Genomic DNA, 18,890 nt, shown 5'->3' with positions numbered 1-18,890 from the left:
AGTGACTGTTGTGTGTGTCCTGGTTAGTGCAGGGAGGGCATTTTACAATCAGCTTAGGGTAGGGAGGAACTACACAACAATTGACTTTTCAGTGTGATCTTCATTATGGAGCTTCTCTATCACTAGACAAAGCAGCAAATCAAGTCCTGATTTTTAGCCTTTCCCTACCCCCAATCAATCAATAAGCACTGATTAAGCTCCTACTTAATGCCAGACCCTGTGCTGAATACTCAGGTGATCATTTAACAATCAGCCCTGGCAGTGCCTGCCCTGCCTTTTCTGCCTCTCTGACTCCCAGAGGCCGGCCTTTGATATTCTGGTGCTCAGTGAGTCGGAGACCCGAGTGCAGGCGTGTGGAGGGTGAGGGACTGGGGAGCCGGCTGCGGGCTCCAGCTTTTGCCCCTCTGTTCCCCTCGAGTGCTCGCCGTCGGGGAGGCTGGGGAAGGGAGAGGCGGGCCTTCCTTCTGACCCTGTGTCTCGCCCCTGTAGGGAGAAGACCCCTGGTTCCGAGGAGGAGGTGAGGGCTTTCTCCTGTGCTCACAGAGTGCGGCCTGCTCCATGAAGTGTCCGCGCGCCTCCCCGCCCAGCTTGCCACACGAGTTTCTGCCCTCGGCCCGCGGGATGGAGGGGTCGCGGAGGGGCTGCCTCTTCCGCCCGAGGAGCGGGGGCCGCTGACTGCCAAGGAAGCGGAGGACCTCTGCCCGCCGGGACGATGAAGGAGGTCGGCTGCTGGTCACCCCAGATGGTGACGGATTGGCTGCTGGAGAACGCCATGCCCGAATACTGTGAGCCCCTGGGGCACTACACGGGGCAGGACCTGATCAGCCTCACGCGGGAGGACTTCGCCAAGCCCCCACTCTCCCGGGTCTCCTCCGACAATGGGCAGCGCTTATTGGACATGATTGAAACCCTGAAAATGGAGCACCACCTGGAGGCCCACAAGAACGGGCACGCCAACGGGCACCTGAGCATCAGCGCCAACGGCCCGGTGCCCGGCGGCAAGCCCAAGCACAACGGCGTGCCCAACGGCTACCAGGGCGGCCTGGAGATGATCCAGATCCCCATGCCCGAACCCGAGCGCTCCCAGTACCCCCGCGAGTGGGGCAAGACTCTGCTGGCCTTCCTGTATGCCCTCTGCTGCTTTGTGCTCACCACGGTCACCATCTCGTTCGTCCACGAGCGGGTGCCCCCCAAGGAGACACAGGCGCCCCTGCCGGACACCTTTTTTGACCATTTTAACCGGGTGCAGTGGGCCTTCTCCATCTGCGAAATCAACGGCTTGATCCTTGTAGGCCTCTGGTTCATTCAGTGGTTGCTTCTAAAATACAAGTAAGTGGCCGGGGCGGGGGGGAGAGGGGGCTGGAGGCCGCTTTGGGGTTGGGGGGACATTTGGGTTCAGGAAGATGTTCCTGCTTTAAAGGTGGAAGCCTCTGTTTGGGGGGAAGGAGCCCCGGAAAACCAAGGAGTGGGGGGCGAACATTAGCTGTATCTGCTCGGGTTCGAGTCTCTTCCTGCCCGGGGCTGATCTGATCTTTCAAGTCCTGATCCTTCCTCTTGAAAATTAAAACAGGAAATTCAGGAAACCCAGGCTAACATGGGTGAAAGCAGCAGGATTTCTGTCAGGGCTGTTCCGCAGCGGCCTGGAGGCCGATTGACCACACACACACACACACACACACTCACACAGCAAGCCAAAAAGTAGCCAGTTTCCTCAGCACTTTCAGGTTTGCAAAGAACTTAATGATTTCTGACCGGAAAGAGAGCTGGGGGATCCCAGATGCCGCCCGGTCCCAGCTCCCCAAGTTAGATGCTTTACGTCATCAGATCCTCACCAAAGCACGAGGGGCGGGCATTGTGAATATTCCCATTTTACAGATGAGAAACCAATCCTATTTTTTTTTTTTTTTTTTGCTGAAACAATTGGGGGGAAGTGACTTGCCCAGGGTCTCACACCCAGGAAGTGTTAAGTGTCTGAGGCCAGTTTTGAACTCGGGTCCTCCTGACTTCAGGGTTGGTGTTCTAGCCACTGTACCCCCTGGCTGCTGAGAAACCAGTTCTACAGTTCCAGCCGTACATAAGTAGATGCAGAATCGCATCCAATACAGAACGTTTCAGACGCTTCAGGATTCCCAGAGGCCTTTAGATTCTCTGTCTCCTGGAAAGGGCCATAGACGGAATTGAGTCCCGCATTTCACAGAGGAGAAAAGCGAGACCCCGGAAAGTAAGATGCCGTCCTTGGGGATGCTTTTGCAGAGGCTCTGGAGCAGCCGAGGGCTCAGTGGGGGCCGGGTCTGAGCAGGCTCTGTCTCTAGGTGGTCGCTATACAGGCCAGCCTGCAGAGACTGTCCTTGGCCCATGACCTGGCACATAGTAGGCACTTACTCTCTCATTCTCATTTGTATATCTCTGTCCCCAGGACCTGGCATGTAGTAGGCACTTTCTCTCATCTGTGTATCTCTGTCCCCAGGACAAGGCACATAGCAGGCATTTAGTCTTTCATTCTCATCTGTATTTCTCTGTCCCCAGGACCTGGCACATAGTAGGCACTTATTTTGTCATTCTCTTCTGTATATCTCTGCCTCCAGGATCTGACACATAGTAGGCACTTACTCTCTCGTTCTCCTCTGTATTTCTCTGTCCTTAGTCCGATACCTGGCACATAGTAGACACTTACTCTCATTCTCATCTGTATTTCTCTGTCCCCAGGAACTGGCACATAGTAGGCACTTGCCCTCATTCTCATCTGTATTTCTCTATTCTTAGTCCAATACTTGGCATGTAGTAGGCACTTACACTCTCATTCTCATATGTATTTTTCTGTTCTTAGTAATACCTGGCACATAGTAGGCACTTACTCTCGTTCTCATCTGTATGTCTCCGTCCCTAGCCAGTGCAAGTTGTGCGCTCTCCCTGTTGTTTCTCCTAAGCTGAGCGCATGGCTGGGGCGCTGTCAGTAATGTCCTTGAGGAGGACAGGTAAACAAATCCCACTCCCAGATTTGGGGGAGAGTTAATTTGCTTTTCGGTGTATCATTAACCCGTCCTCTCGCTGAGCAGATTGTACCCTTGGCAAGTAAACAAGGGCCCTTGCCAGAGCCCCAGGTGACTGCAGGAAAGCGTGGTCCAGGTCAGCGGGCCGTGTTGTGCTGCCGCCCGGCGTGTCCCCTTCATGGGGTCAGTGACTCTCAGGGCTCTGACATTCCCCTCGAAGGTTTATTTTGCATCTTTCTCCCCGGAGGCTCCAACACTCCTGTGTCCCCTTCCTGAGGAAGAAAGGAAGGCTGCGAGGAGCTAAAGCAGCGATGGGGCTGGGGATTCTGGGCCCGAGCAAGCTTCTCTGTACCTTCCTCTCTCTATGATGATTTTCATAGCAACAGAATAGACGTCACTGTTCATTTAATAAGTCGGGGGCAATCTCCCTTCTCTCAGATGGCAGGGTTGGACCAGCTGCCTAAAGCCTCTTCCAGCAGTTGTCTCAGTCAGTAAACACTTATTAAGCACCTACTGTGTACCAGGCACTGTGCTAAGTGCTCTGCACTGTTGTGTTGTAGAAAATCTGCTTCTTGGAGAGGGAGTATGATGTAGTGGGAAGATTGGGGGTCAAGGCTGGCTTTGTGACCCCTGTGGCTTTGGGTTACGTCTTGCATGTTTCTGGGTCTTGTTTTCCTCATTGGTGAAGAGGGTTGGACTAAAAGATTAGAATTCTGTTTTCTCATGGTTCTAAAAGCTCCCCTGGAAATGGATCAGAAGCAGACCTTTAAGTGGCAAGAAGGGAGGAGCTATGTTGGGAAAGTGGGAAATTGGGGGATTGAAATGTCCCCATTTTGAAGGACCCCATGAAACTAGAGAAGGCACAAGGTTGTTGCTGTTCAAGCCTGACTCTTTGTGATCCCGAGTCGGGTTTTCTTGGCAAAGATACATTTCCCTCTCAGCTCATTTTACAGATGAGGAAACTGAGGCAAACTTGCATCTTCACCCCCTCAGCCTTCCTGGTACACAGTAGGCATCTAATATATGTTTGTCAGTTGATGAATCATTTCCTTCTCTGAATCCCATATTCTGCTATTGAAGGGGTTTCCTAGAACCTTGGTCCAGTGATAGAGAGGGAAGAAAGGAAGGGTGGCTGGTGGACCCAGCAGAGAAATCTGTCTGTAGGGAGACCCCTGGGGCTTTGCCCTTCCTTCCCTGTGGCTAATCCTCAGGAAACCATGGCTGGCGCTGTCCATTCCTGATCCTTTGCCAATTCCCCTGAGATGTGGCTGGCAGTGATGCCCGTGTCCTTGGAGGCAAATAAACTTAAGATCATAAATCACAGGGAGCTCCAGAGAGTCAAATAACTCCATAAGATTTGGGGAGCTCCAGATGTCTTAACTCATTGTCTTAGCTCTTAACTTGTTGTCTTGGCTCTTAACTCATTGTCTCTATATGAACAATACATCACGGTAACAAATGACCTCAATTAATAAACATTGATAATAATAGCTGACATTTATGTAGCGATTTAAGGGTTGCAAAGTACTTTGGATATATTATCTCCTTTGTCTTGAGCCCAGGGAGAGGGTGCTTTTTGAGGAACTGGCTAGGATGTCCGAGCGCTTGGTCTGGTGCGCACATGTGCTTTTGTGATTATTTTGTTCTAGACTGGACTAGATTCTAGAACCCTCATTTTCTGACGTATGCCTTATTATTGGGCTAAAGTGAATCAGTGAGTGAATGGAGAAACCCTTCTGAAGGACTTAGTCATTATCCTAAAGTCTGGGGATACAAATAGAAGAACGAGTCAGGCCCTGGAAGCTTTCACTCTGAGGAAGGGACATGTCACCCGGAGGAGGGCCCAGGACCTCTTGGTCAGCTGCTGGCAGGGCCTTCACAGCTGCAAGTCCAGTCACAGGCAGAGGAGAAGGTCCAGGCTCAAGAAAGCTCCGAGCCATCCGGGCCATCAGGGTCCTCAGGTGGCTGTTTGAGTGTCTACGTGACAAGCCCACCAGAGCCTCCCCCCGCCCCCCCCCGCTTTGGCAGGACGTGAATCAGTGGGACTGTTTCTGCAAGATACATGGCTTTTGTTCTGAAGAGCTTTTGATCTGATGAGGGCCGTGCTTGCCATGTTCACCGGCACGCTTCATGTCTTAGATTTTAGCACTCTTTGTTTGTTAATGCTTCACCTAACCGGGAAAGGATTATCTAAGAATCTCAGAGGGGATGGGACCTCTGAGGTCATCCAGTCCAGCCCAAAGACTCCCTTCTTTGGAAAGGTCATCCAGCCTTTGAACATAGTCCCCAAGGGAGATCCCAACCCCTCCTGAAGCTTCCTGTTCCAATTTGGGATGGCTCCAATTTCAAGTCAGTTTTCTTGAAGGCGCAACCCTAAGTATAGCTCCTAGTTCTTTCTTCTGGGGCCAAGAAGAACAGATCAAATCCGGTTTTCCCAGGCAACTTTTGTTCATGGTTTCCCATAATTCCTTTTTAGTCAATAGAAATTTATTAAGTATCTACTGTGTGCTTAGTGCAGGTTTCCTGCCACTAAGACTGCCTTCTTTTTTTGTATTTTTATCCACCATGTTTGAAATAGTACTCGACATATAACAGAAATCACATAAGGGATACTTTTTTCATTCAATCTTTGAGATTCTGCCTAACACGTTGGAGACCTTCCTGTTGATTTTTAAATCCCTTGTCTTGCCACTGTGCCAAGGGAGCCATCTTTGTCTTCTCTCACATCCAATGGAATTGCCAGTAGAATCCCACCCAGTGCTCTAGAATAAATGAACTGAGGCATTGGTCTTTGTTATCTGGGAAGAAACCTCAGAGTCTGCTGCCCCCAACTCATATCCTTGTGATAACAAATGAAAGCAGCTGTGACTGACTCAGGAAGGCTGTGGATGCGAGTTTCAGGTGATGGGTTTCAAGCCATGGATGTATGGGAACATCCCCTGCAATCTGATCACAGATTCATGGGAAGGGAGCAAAGCGTGGACTATTGAAGATGAGTGTGAATGTGAACTGGTGGAGGGGCTGGAGGGGAGGGGGTTTGTAAATGGTGACTGTCCTGAGGAGGGATCCAGAGGTTTTAAGTTCTGGGAAGGATTAACTGGAAAATGTAGTCTGTGGGAGGAAATGTCCTTGTTTTTTATCTTCAATCCATGCTTAGTTCATGTCAATAAATGGTGATCCAACCCTGCATTTCATATCATTTAGAGATGAGATGAAAAACCAAAGGGTTCTCAAGGCCCTTTTTGGGATAGAACATTAGATTGGAGTCAGGAACACTTGACTTCATTTTGAAAACTCTTTGTGTAAACTCTGTGCCTCAGTTTTCTTATCTGTAAAATGGGGATTTTATAATAGCAAGTACCACACAGGCTCATTACCACATGAGAAGTGCTTGGCAAACCTGAAAGTTCTGAATTAGCAGGAGGTGTGAGGTTTGTACATATAAATGAATGCCTGATAGTTTGAGGAGGGAGAGATCAGGAAGAATTTCCTTTAAGAAGTGCACCAGAATTTGGCTCCATAGAAATTAAGGGTTGCGAGAGGTCAGATTGAGGCTCACAGAGGCAGGAAGAGACTGCCAGGTTGAGCAAATTCCCTAATACATACAGCGTGGGGAGGAGAGAGTATGTGAGAAGTCTAGAAGAGGAGCAAATTTTTTTCTTCTTTCTCCCTTCCAAGAAGGGGTGGGCACTTCAGGAGAGCTGCCAAGGTTTCTCATTTCTGACATGCCTTTTAGCTCATTGGGTCGCCATAGTCCGGGCTGTGAGAAGCTTCTGAATTCTGGACTCAACCTTGGGAGGGTCCCCTCAAGTCCTCAACTACCAAATACTCAGGCAATGGAAAACTCCCAAGTTGTTAATCCTGTGGAATGTGTTTGCTCAGAGTGAGATGTGCTTTTCCCTTTCCTCCAGGTCCATCATTAGCCGAAGATTTTTCTTCTTAGTTGGCACGCTGTACCTGTACCGGTGTATCACCATGTATGTAACCACCCTTCCAGTACCCAGCATGCATTTCAACTGTTCTCCGAAGGTAACCATCCATTCTTGCTGGGATTTGTACTTTGTGTCGGGCGCCTCTCCAATGACCTGGGGTCTTTTATAATTCTGTCCTGTTTCTCCATCATCATTCATTGCTTATCTGAGGTATCCCCAACTGCTGGATCTTATTTTTTGGGGGGGGAGGGGTAAGGCAATTAGGGTTAAGTGACTTATCTAGGATCACACAGCTAGCTAAATGTCTGAGGTCGGATTTGAACTCGGGTCCTTTTGACTTAGTTTCAGTGCTCTTATCCACAGTACTAACTACCCCCTATTTTTTTTTTAAATGGGCATTCTTATCAACTTTTCTCCAGAGAATTCTCATTTGATGTACTGTGAAGAAGTCCTGCACCTTTCAGCCTTAACTTATCCCGATTATTTATGGGCCCAGAAGTTGCATTTCTTAACAACCATTTGTTAAGATGTTAAAAATCAATTGGAGATTTCAATGTGCTTTTTTCCTCTTACTTTCCCTTTCCTTCCTCATTTTTTCTCTTCTTTACCTTTAAAAATTTTTATTTATCTTTATTCTATTTTACATATCTTTATTTTATTTTTTGGGTTTGGTTGCAAAAATGGCCTTCCCCCGCTTGGCGTTTCTGCCCAGGAGACACATTTAGAAGGTGTCAGGAGGAATGGGCTTGGGCTTGGTTAGCGCCACTCCCTGCCGTCACTGGCCCACGAGCTTACCCAACTGGTTGTTCAGGAATGAAGACCGCTGGGTCTCTGGGTGGTATTTCAGGATTGCCGCCGTTCTGTGTCCTCACTTGAGAAAGGTGTAGGTTGGGTGATGGATGAAGTAAGTGGGGGGGATTGCCCAGAGAGTGTGGATTAACCATTAGTACACCTGAAGTGGTGATGCTGATGGCCATGAGGCCGTGAGGGGAGAGGGACAGAGTGTTTGATTCAAAGGCTCAAAGGCCCTTCTGTTTCTTATTTTTCTTGGTGAAAGAGGAAATGAGCATATATTAAGTGCTTACTGTCTTCAGGGCAACAGGGAGAATACTGACTTGGCAGCTAGGAGACCCAGGCCCTGCCGTTTACCACAAGGAGGACCCAGGACCACCCTCAGTTTCCTCCTCTGTAGAGGGAGAGGGCTCAGCTAGATTATTTCTAAGTCTGTCCTTCTTTGGTCCCTTCCACAGCAGAGTCAGCTGCGTGGCCCAGGATAGAGCACCGGGCCTGGAGTCAGGAACTGAGTTCCAACCCAACCTCTGACACTTAGTAGCTGTGTGTCCCCGGGAAAATCAGTTCCTCTTTGCCTCAGTTTCTTTAACTGTAAATGGGGATAATAACAGCACTGATTGTTGTGAAGAGAATATTTGGGAAGAGCAGTGCTCAGAGCCTGGCGCATTGCTGGCAACGTGGAGATCACAGCTCTTGTTGGGATTGTGGTTCCTTATTTTGTGCTTCTTTGGTCCTGGGAGATTCGTGTGAACCATGGCTATAAATCAGCAGAGCTTTGGGCTAAAGGTGACCAATCTTCCTGGGGGAGAGGGGGATGTACACGTGTGTGTATGTGTATGTACATTGCACACATGTGTTTGTATGTGCATGTGCACACGTGTGCGGTTGGTGAGGGCAGACGGGGGCCACCTGCTGCCTCACGTTGTACAGTTAGGGACTTCCCAGTGATGGGGGCTTCAAAGCTCCCTTTTTTTGATGCACCAAGCGTTGTTCTCCCAGAGGAAAAGAAATGTCCCCTGAGCGTGTGCCGTGGCATTGGGAGAATCGGGCTCATTGGGCTCTTGTTTGATGGCCATGCACGGCGCACCCATGTGTGTCTGCTTGCAGATGTAACAGGATTTAAAACTGCTGCTTACCTTCGAGCTGAAATGCCGCAGAGGGTCTGGAGAGTGCGAGTCCTCCCTCCTGGAGTGCTCCGAGTGCGAGCTCTGCTTGGCACGAGACCCCTCTCCCCCGGGTCCCCGAGGAGCGTCCAGCCGCAGAGTGACTTGCGTTCCTCTCGTTCCATGGCCCATCTTGGCCCTGGAGCATCTGGGCCCTTCAGAGGGAGGCTTGCCACAGAGCCCTGCACAGGGCAGACAAGAGCCCACCGCAGAGCCCTGGTGGAGAGGGAGGGCCCACCTGGCAGAGAGTAGGGCCCGCCATGGAGCCCTGGCAGAGAGTAGGGCCCACTGTGGAGCCCCAGCGGGGAGCAGGGCCGTTCTGCCTGCTTCGGATTTTTAATTCTGTAGAAGACACGTCCCAGGGAGCGCGGCTTTGGAAGGATGAGCTAATCCCGCAGTGACTGGGCCTCCAAGTGGGATGTGTTACTCAGTGTATTCTGGTTCCTATGGTTACCGGAGCATCCAAACCCTTTATAGAGAGCAGGAGATTAGCTGCAGCAGGAAAATTTAGCCAAGTGCCGTGGCCATCTGTTGGAGCTCATGTTTCCAGGACCTCGTTTCTCTTGAATTTCAGAGTGACCCAGAGTTTCCGTGGCCCTGTAAGCCGTCCCCCGGGCAGAGGTCCCTGCAGTATAGGCAGTATAGTTGGGCTTAGATGGAAGGGCCGGCAGCCGTGGTTGGACAGCAGCCATTACGGGCGGCTGAGGGAGCATCCTGTTGTACAGGAATAATGTGTAGAGCCTGGCACAGGGGAGCCTGGAGACCTAGCACTGGGGGAATGGGAAGCTTGGGTCCAAAAGGTGACCAAGTCACCGGGCACTTGTGGTGTCCCAGATCGCTGTCCCTGCCAGAAGTAACCGAGGGAGGATGCTGTGGGCTGTGGCAGCCAAAGGCCCTTTTATCTGTGAAATCAGATCTCGTTCAGAGACACTGAAGACGTCCCGACACCGCCTCTGGCCCTTCTCGCCCCGTGCCATTGGCCTGTCCGCCGGTAACTTAAAAGGAAGATCTATTTTCCCCGCTTTGTTTTTGTGACCCCAGCACCCAGTTCAGTGCTTGGCTCATTGAAGGTGCTTAATAGACACATTGGACTGAAAAAGTTAAAGTCCTTCCTTTGAGAGGCAGCGTGGCGAAGGGGGAAGAGCTCTGGAGCTGGAGACCTACTGGAAACCCATTTGGTGCCAGTTCCAGCCAGCCTGATCTACGTGGGGCCCCTGGAGGGGAAGGTGAGGCAGGGGCCCTTGCCCAGCCCCCTAACCCGCCATGGCAGCCCCTCCCTGGTGGGCCTTGTCCAGAAGGACAAACAGCAACACAATTCTCAACTATTGTGATTCGCCCACTCTTAGCCAAAGCAGGGGAATCATTGATTCGATTTTGGATCAATGGAAAGTGTTCACTAAGTGCCTCCTCCTCGCTCCTTCTCTGCTAAAGAAGAAGGGAGCACGAAAGCCCCTCTGCCTCCCCCACCCATCCCTGAGAGATCCCTGTTGTATCTGGGAAATGCATTGTCCACGTTTGGGGTGTCGCTGAGATGCACTATGGCCTTTTGGGCCAAACGGTGCTTGAACAAACCAGTTTCTCTTTGTTGAAAGAGTTGGGGAGGAGGTCCCACTGCTGCCCCTAGCCTCGGGGTAGGGGATGGTGGTCCCGCTGCTTCCCCCGGGCTGGGGTGGGGGATGGTGGTCCCGCTGCTTGAGGGGGCAGAGGGTCCTGCTGCTTCCCAAGGGGCCCCCCTCCTTGTGGATTATTCTCATTAGGATGTTCTTCCTCACACATGCCAGAAGACCACTAGGTAACCCCCCCCCCCCAGCTCTTTGAGCATCTTCATGCCAGGTGTGAGCCCCGTGCCCTTTCTACTTGGCTGCCCATGTTTGAATGGTCTCCGGCTCACGAGTGAGCTTCTTGCCTGGGGCGGGGCCAGCGGGATTCTCCCCCCCTTGGTAGACGTTAGGTCTCTGTTCTCCTTGGGCTTGTTGCCCACTTGTATATGAACTCTTCAGGATGCGCGGGGCCTGACCCAATGTGGCAGTAACGGTAGAACCTCCCAGGTGGGAGGGAGGCCATAGCTGGAAGAACCTTCCTGATCGTGCTTTGCCGCCATTGTTTCGGAGCCATGGGGAGGCGGGGGTGACGAGGGAGCCGCGGCCGGCCGGACCAGGGGCCACCATCTTGCTGCAGGCCTGGGGCCTGGGCGTTCTTGGATCTCTCCCTCCCCTGGCCCTGCTCCTGCGGGAAAGTGGTTCTTCACTCCTGCTCCTGCGCACTTTTACTCGTCTCTTGTGGCCGCTCCATATCTCCCCGGGGCCCGTGTGGCCGGAACTGTTGTCTTTGTGACTTAGAAGCAGAGAATCATGAAGAGAAGGGGACACGCCGGACTCCCAATGACCCCAAGGGCTTGTCCACAGAAGGGGGGGAGATGTGGGTGATGCCCTGAGGGAGCCGGGGGCCGGGGAGATGAGGAAGCTCTCTGGGAATGGCCTCAGCTGGGGGCAGGGGGAGGGAGGCTGGGGGAGGCTTAAGGAGGGACAAAGAGCTTGGAAAAATGGAGGGACGGGAGGTCGTTGTGACGGCCAAGGAAGGAGAGGGAGGAGTGAATGCTTGTGATTGGGTCAGCCAGGTTAGAGCGTGGGAACGTCCGCGGGGAGCCTGGGCTGTGGAGGAATACGGGAGCGCACACTGAGTAATCGGGAGGGAGGCTATTTGAGGGAGTATTCAGTAGCAGGAGCTGGGGAGAAGAGAAAGACTGAGTCAGGTCCTGGGCTCACTGAGTGGCTGTGGAGACGGTCCCAGACTGGGGAAGCCTTTGTGCCTGCCAGCCATGCAGGGAGCCCTCCCAGAAGCCTTTGCACCTGCCAGCCATGCAGGGGAGCACTCCCAGAAGCCTTTGGGTCGCCTTCTGGGGCTCCCCATGACCTGTGACATTACACTGTGAATCTTCAGTCTGGATCTTCCTTCCCCCCAGATTCCACCTGGCTCTCTCCCTTCCCCCCTTGGGGTTCCAGCAACCATGGCTCCCTGGCCACTCCTTCATTGTGAATCTACCTGAGTTTTATGTATTTTAAAAGACTCTTGACATCCTGCAAATAAGATCGATCATAGCTAACATTGACGTAGCACTTAGCATGGCTCTGGGCTGGAGTGCTTTACAGAGAGGGGCTCACAGTTGGTGCTGTTATTACCCCCACTTTACAGATGAGGAAACTGAGGCAAACAGAGGCATTATAACAATAATGGTTGCTTGCCAGGGCCTACTCTGGCATTCTCCCTCTCAGGATGAACTAGAGTTTATTTCATGCAAATTCTTTCTGCGCCATCCCTTGCAATGTAGCTCTTTTAGGGCAAGAACTTTTAAGATTTTGTTTTTTATTTTGTATCCCCTTTGCTTCACACAGTGCTTAGCATATATTAAGTGCCTAATAAATGGTGGTTGAAAGTGCTTGATAAATGCTGGTTGACTGAGGAGATTGTCAGATTAAAGGATTCCTAGAACTGTCATTCAAGATCTGGAAAGGACTTTTGTTCTAATTCCAGCCCCTGATTTTACAGATAAAGAAACAGGCTCCCAAAGGTCAATAAGATAAGGATCTAGAAGAGGTCTCAGAGTCATTCTAGGAGTCAGGGATATTCATTTACATTCTGAAAGTGGTGCTGATAGAAAGTGTCAGATGTAGGATTTGAATCCAGAACCTTGATGATTTTGGAGCAGTCATTTTCCTTCCATGCACCTTGATTTCTTCACCTGTTAAATAAGAGGCTTAGAATATGAGCCTGTGATCTCTGCCGTCCCTTCTAGCCCAGAATCTCATGATCTCAGTTTTCTTTTCCCAAAGTGGCAGAAAAAATACACACTGGCCTTCTGGGTGACGCAACTGTGTAAACATTGACTAGAAGGACTTAAAGTGCTTGAGAAGCTTATGCAACCTTTGAGAGGACTAGTTTTGTTCTGCCTCCGGAGGACAGAAAGCCTTTGACAGCCACTATGTGGAAGAAGAAATGATTCGCTGAATGGAGGCCATGAAGGACCTATTGTGTGCAGACTGCCAGGCTTGGATGATTATCCTGTGGAGGAACCAGACTGGCAGGGCTGGGTATTAGGGTGCAGTGGAACATCTATAAAAGACGAGAATTGGTTTAAGTCTTAAATGGGTAGTGTGAACATCCAGGGCAAAGGCATGGAGGCGGGAGATGGCATGTTGTGTGTGAGAAGCGGCTTCAATTAAGGATCTCATTTGCTCTGGCTTTATCAGTCCTGCCATGTGACCAAAGCCTAGGATTTTCTCCCAATGTTTCTTGCTTGAAATTTTTTTTTTTTTAAATTTTGCTGACATCTTTGCCCCTACGTGACTTTTATTTCCCAGTATCTCTCTCCCTCTCACTCTTCTTACTTAAGCCCTCCCTTGTAAGAAAGAATCACAAAGAAAGCGGGACGGAAAAAGCAGTTCACCAAAACCGGCCAACAGAGCAACCGAACCCTGCGGTTGTAATGTGTAAATATTAGCAAGGGAGGAGGCTGAGGGAGGGTGGTTCTGGGCATGGAGACGTGAGCAGACACATCTGTGTAACAGAAAAATGGGGTTGGGGTGAAAAGGTAGTCTCTGAATCCTGCTGCTTTTTGTTTTTTGAATCTCAGCTCAAGTGCCATCTTCTCCTTCCAACTCCTACCTTTCTACCCCAAATTACCTCATCTTTGTTTTATATATTCTCATAAATGTTGATTTGTGTAACAGAAGCCTATACAGATTTGTTTTGTACGTGCTGATTTGTGTGCTTGTTTTCCCCTTCCTATAAGGGAAGCCCATTGAGAGAAGGGACTGTCTCATTTTTGCCTTTATACTCCCTATGTCTGGCACATAGTTGGCCTTTAATTAATGCTTGTTGATTGATGGCTATATATCGGAGTCAAGCACCCTGTGTTTTCCCTCTAGTAACTGTATTTTTTCTTTTTTGAGTGGAAGAAAACAAACGTAGACCGACTAACACGAACCAATGCTCCTTGTTTCTCTTTTTCTGCAGCTTTTTGGAGACTGGGAAGCTCATCTACGGAGGATCATGAAGATGCTAGCTGGGGGCGGCCTGTCCATCACAGGCTCCCACAATATGTGTGGAGACTATCTCTACAGTGGGCATACAGTCATGTTAACCTTGACTTACTTATTTATCAAAGAGTGTAAGTCCACAGCTCCTTTTCTTTCCATTTGGGGCCTTTTGGAGGGTGTCCCTGGGAAATATTCCCGAGAGCTTGGGGAAGATCTAGCTCCCTTGCTGTGTGGTGATTGCCCCATGCTCACTTTCCCATTGAAGGTTTATTTTCCCGAGTGCCCTCCTCTTTACGGCATGGGATGGGGTAGGAATAGATGGGGTAAGCTGACAACAAAACTAATTTTTTTGTGGAAGCTTTTTATTTTCAAAGCATACGCAAGGAAAGTATTTCAACACTGACCCTTGCAAAACCTTGTGTTCCAATTTCCCCTCCACCCCTTCCCCTAGATGGCAAGTAATCCAGTATATATTATACATGGTAAAAATGGATAAAACTATTTATTGCTGGTGGCTACTGCCATGGGAGATGTAGAGAGAGAACTTCAAGCCCAACATCAGCCCCCTTTGTGGTTGAAACGGAGGAAGAGGAGAGCCACAGGGAGAAGGCAGCCTGGAGGGTGGGGAAGGAATGGCCCTGATTGTCCTTCACTCAGGATTAGGCTTTGCTCTTGGGGGCTGTACTGGCCAGAACCTGACTCTGGCTGCACTGACAACACTCTTGATTTGCCCAATGCTTGTTGTAGACCTGGAAGACAGGCTGTGTCCTTAAGATGCATAATCTCTGTTGAATTGAATTACCTTTCAACCAGCACAGTAAAGGCTAATTGTGAGTGGAGTGTGAAGGTGATCAGGGTCGTTCTTTCCAGGTGCCAAGGGACAGTGTTAGGCTGGGCTGCTTTAGACCCCTTGGGCATTGAAATCAGCCTGATGGCCTTGAGCCTGGAGAACATGGGAGAGTGATGAGCATGTAAATATGTTTTAGGCCTTTAAATGCCAAAGAGAACAGTTCTTATTGTATCCTAGAGCCATTCGGAGCATACAAAGCTTCTCCATTTTTTATTTATGTTTGTTTACTTGTTTGTTTATTTAGTAGTTTCCCCCAGTTACATTCAAAACAATTTTTTTAACATTTGTTTTTAAAATTTTTGAGTTCTGCGTGCTCTGCCTTATCCCCATCTACAATTAAGAAGCCTTCGTGTGAAGTTATGTAAAACATTTTGGCACACAAAGCTTCTCCCTTTTTATTTGTTTGTTTGCTCATTTGTTTATTTATTTGCTTACTAGTTTTCTCCAGTTACATTCAAAACAATTTTTTTAACATTTGTTTTTAAGATTTTTGAGTTCTCCCCACCCCCAATTAAGAAACCGCATGTGAAGTTACACAAAACATTTCCATAAAAGTCAAGTCTGCACACAAAGCTTTTTGAGCCGATTTGTGAAGTGGTCCAGCGTGCTTTAGGAGTATCCGATTTACCAAACTTGTGAATTAAAGAAGGAACAGGAGGCTCAATTCAGAGACAAGTTTGGGGACTTTTGCAATAACCTCGGTATTTCCTCATCTGTAAAATGGCAGCATTCACACAGTGCTTTGCACATAATATTCATACTTCCTCGATTTATTGGAATGTAGATTTAGATCTAGAAGAGACCCACAAGTCATCAGACCTTTGACCCCTTCATGGTACATGTGGAGGATGCAGGCTGCAAGGCCTGAATAGGAGCTGCTGTTGCCAGAAAGAGAGCAAAGGAAAAATGCAGAAGATGTTGAGGTTGACCTGAGGGTTGATGGGCTGTGAGCATAGCAGGAGAAGGAGAGTCAGGATATTTCCCAAGGTGCAACCTGGGCTCTTGAGGGCCGGGGTTGTCCTCTACACACAAGGAAAGTTGGAGGACGAGAAAGAGGCACTTGATGAGTTTCTCTCTCTGCACTCTTTGGTGACAGAGCAGAAGAGAGATACCTGCTCTGTGTCACCTTCTGCCTCAGATCCCGTGTCCAGAGCAATGACTGTCAATGTCTACGTACAGAACATTGGCTCCAAAGTGTAGTTAGAGACTCCAGTTACTGGGATATGAGGAAAATTAATGCTTGTGGTAGAAGCTAAATGGAGTCACGGCAGCAACTCTCCTCATTTAATCAAACCCAGACAATTACTTAAAGACTAATTATAGTGTCTAACCTGAATGTGCAGCATGGAAAAATGAGAGACTAGGTTTGAAACCCTAGTAAGGACAATGTTCCCTTTTCTTCTCTGAATTTACTCAAATCTATGACATATCAATCAACCAACATTTATTAAGCCCCTATTATGTCGGGCACTTTAAGTACTAGGATGATGAGACATGTATTTCTTTTATTTTTTAAAAAGCATGATTTACTTTGGTGTCTCAGTGGTGGATGGGTTTTAGATGGAGTGACCTCCCTTCCAGCTATAAATCTATAGTCCTAAGGTCCCAATGAACCAGCTCCTTTTGTTCTGAGCTGACCCAGAAGGAAGGCGTGGTCAGTGAATTTGGGTTCTGGGGTTACAGTTGGGAACAGACGCGACTGTCATGATGTGGTGGGAGCGTGTGACCATGGAGGCTTTTTGTCCTTTCCAGATTCCCCTCGGCGACTCTGGTGGTACCATTGGCTCTGCTGGATTCTTAGCTTCTCCGGGGTCTTCTGTATTCTCTTGGCTCATGAACACTACACTGTGGATGTCGTGGTGGCTTACTACATCACTACCAGACTTTTCTGGTGGTATCATACAATGGCTAATCAGCAAGTAAGTCATAATTCACCTGGGGTTTAATTTTAGATTCTTCTGCTCTTGGTTTAGTGACTCTTGGGGTTCTTAAAGCCAGGAGCAAATTTCCTTCACAAGAGAATCACAAAGAAACAGGAGACATATAGCACGGTAGAAAGAACATTGGTCTCATTTAAGAGATTTGAATTCAAGACTCAGCTTAGCTCATTATTAGCTATCTGGCCCCCTGCAAATCTTTCCTCCCATCTGGCCCCCAATCTTCTCCAATGGCTTAGTGGAAAGAGTGCTGGCATTAGAGACAGATGACTTAGTTTCCTATTTCCTCTCTGGCCCTAGATGGGTCTTTGGATAAGCCTTTCTGTTCCTATGATGGCTTTTTCCATGTTTGTTAAATAAGAGAAGTAGAGTAAATGACGTTATTTGGTGGTGGATTGCTTCTAGCTCAGAAGCTAGACTTATATGAACTATGATATGAAGAAATTGGAGCTAGACATCCTCTCCTGGCTCTGATGAGTCACTTGTGGTTGTTTCTTCAGGGTAGAATACCTTGTCTCAAGGTAGGGATCACCCAAAAGCTCATTGTATTTTGGTTTGTTTGTTTTTCTGGGGGAATCTTTAAAAATGTGGCCTGAAATAAGAAATCACTTGCCTTCCGAAAGGCACATCTTATGCCCCCTTATCTATGGAAATGGATATTAAAAATTTTGTTTATTTAATATTTTCCCCCAGTTACATTGAAAACAAATTTTTTTAATATATGTTTTTTAAAATTGTTGAGTTCTAGATTCTCTCCCTTATCCTTACCCACGATTAAGTAATCAATGTGAAGATAAGCAAAACATTTCCATAAAAATCAAGTTGTGAAAGAAAATAGAGCCTTCACTCTAAGGAAAATAAAAACCATCAAGAAAAATTAAGTTACAAAGAAAGAGAGAGAAGAAGAGAAAGTGAAAATGGATTTTTGAGACTATTTCCTTAACTGATCCTCTCTTTAGAGACAGCCTTTTTCAGCTTTGAGGAAAGCATTATTACCTAGAGGGTGTGACATTTCTATCCAATCACTGGAAGAATTATTGGAACTTCCTTTAGCTCCTTGGGTTGCTCCTTGTCGTAGATCGGTTCTGGGCATATGGCTTTCTGGGATAGGGTCTTGTAGTTAAGAGCAGAGTGAAACTACAGATGGCTGGATTGCCTTTCTAGACCTGATCCCTTCCTTTGTCATTTCAGGTGCTAAAAGAAGCTTCCCAAATGAACCTCCTGGCGAGAGTATGGTGGTATAAGCCCTTCCAGTACTTTGAAAAGAATGTCCAAGGGATTGTACCTCGATCTTATCACTGGCCTTTCCCCTGGCCGGTGGTCCACCTCAGTAGACAAGTGAAATACAGTCGCTTGGTGAATAACACATAACAACTGTGCAAAGTTGGGGGAAGAGGAGCTGTCCAAAGTACTGAAGTCTCCATGAGAGAAATCGCCATAAAATCAAGCCTCCCTAATCCTTTGATCTTTCAACAGTTACCTTGACTTAACCTAGTGAGTTACCTGGTCAGCACTGTGATCTTTTTTTTTTCTCTCCAAAGGACCTGCGTTGGACAACAATAAAGAGAACTTAACTTATCATGCACTGTATGCATTTCTTGTGGATAGGTTGGGGATTTACATAACCCATGACCATGCTCCTTTGTATATGATGCGGCAGCATAAACATAAGCTTTTATATCCTCAGTTCTGGTCTTTCCAGCCCCGCCTGGAAATAAAGCGTATTATTTTCTTGGGAAAACATACTTTTCATATCTCTTTGCCCCAAAGATTGGGCTGTAAGCCATTTTCTAGCAAACGTCTATATGAAGGTTTCTAAGCACCTGAACGGAATTCCATTCAGAGCTCTTTCTACCTGTTGCGCTGATAGTCAAGTGGAAAAAAAAAAAGGTAGATGCGGAAAAGTTTGGTAACTTTTGATTTTGTAAAAATCAGCAGTGATGGTGTCAAAAAAAAAAGTGCAAAAAAAAAAAATAAAACCACAGATTCTGTTGTAAAGTGATTTTCTAAGTATTTCCTAACTTTATTTTTCAAGATGACTATGAAATCTAAATTTAAAGATTTTTACATGTCAGAGAGAGGAGAGTGAATACTTAAAAGTGCTTCTTGGCAGAAAGATTTGTCCATGTTTCTAGTGCCTTTCTTGTCTTGATTGTATGGTCAGTAGGCGATCTTAAATGTTTTTATTTG

General features: G+C 48.1%; 1 protein-coding gene across 6 annotated transcripts in view; it reads left to right on the top strand.

Moving 5' to 3' along the window:
- Nucleotides 1-18,679, top strand: part of SGMS1 (sphingomyelin synthase 1) — a 173,799-nt gene extending 155,120 nt beyond the window's left edge. For 5 of the 6 annotated variants that reach the window (XM_031956970.1, XM_031956971.1, XM_031956969.1 and 2 more), the window contains 5 exons: nt 490-1,329; nt 6,902-7,019; nt 13,891-14,044; nt 16,516-16,682; nt 17,892-18,679. In XM_031956970.1, coding sequence (XP_031812830.1) covers nt 713-1,329; nt 6,902-7,019; nt 13,891-14,044; nt 16,516-16,682; nt 17,892-18,071 — 1,236 coding nt within the window. In that variant the 5' untranslated portion in view covers nt 490-712 and the 3' untranslated portion in view covers nt 18,072-18,679. The remainder of the gene's footprint in view (nt 1-489; nt 1,330-6,901; nt 7,020-13,890; nt 14,045-16,515; nt 16,683-17,891) is intronic. The other variant, XM_031956972.1, reaches the window with a different exon arrangement.
- The last annotated feature ends 211 nt before the right edge of the window (nt 18,680-18,890 follow it).

The sequence above is a fragment of the Sarcophilus harrisii genome, chromosome 2 (assembly GCF_902635505.1).
Source record: "Sarcophilus harrisii chromosome 2, mSarHar1.11, whole genome shotgun sequence".
NCBI lineage: Eukaryota > Metazoa > Chordata > Mammalia > Dasyuromorphia > Dasyuridae > Sarcophilus > Sarcophilus harrisii.
This window is presented reverse-complemented; position numbering and strand designations above follow the sequence as displayed.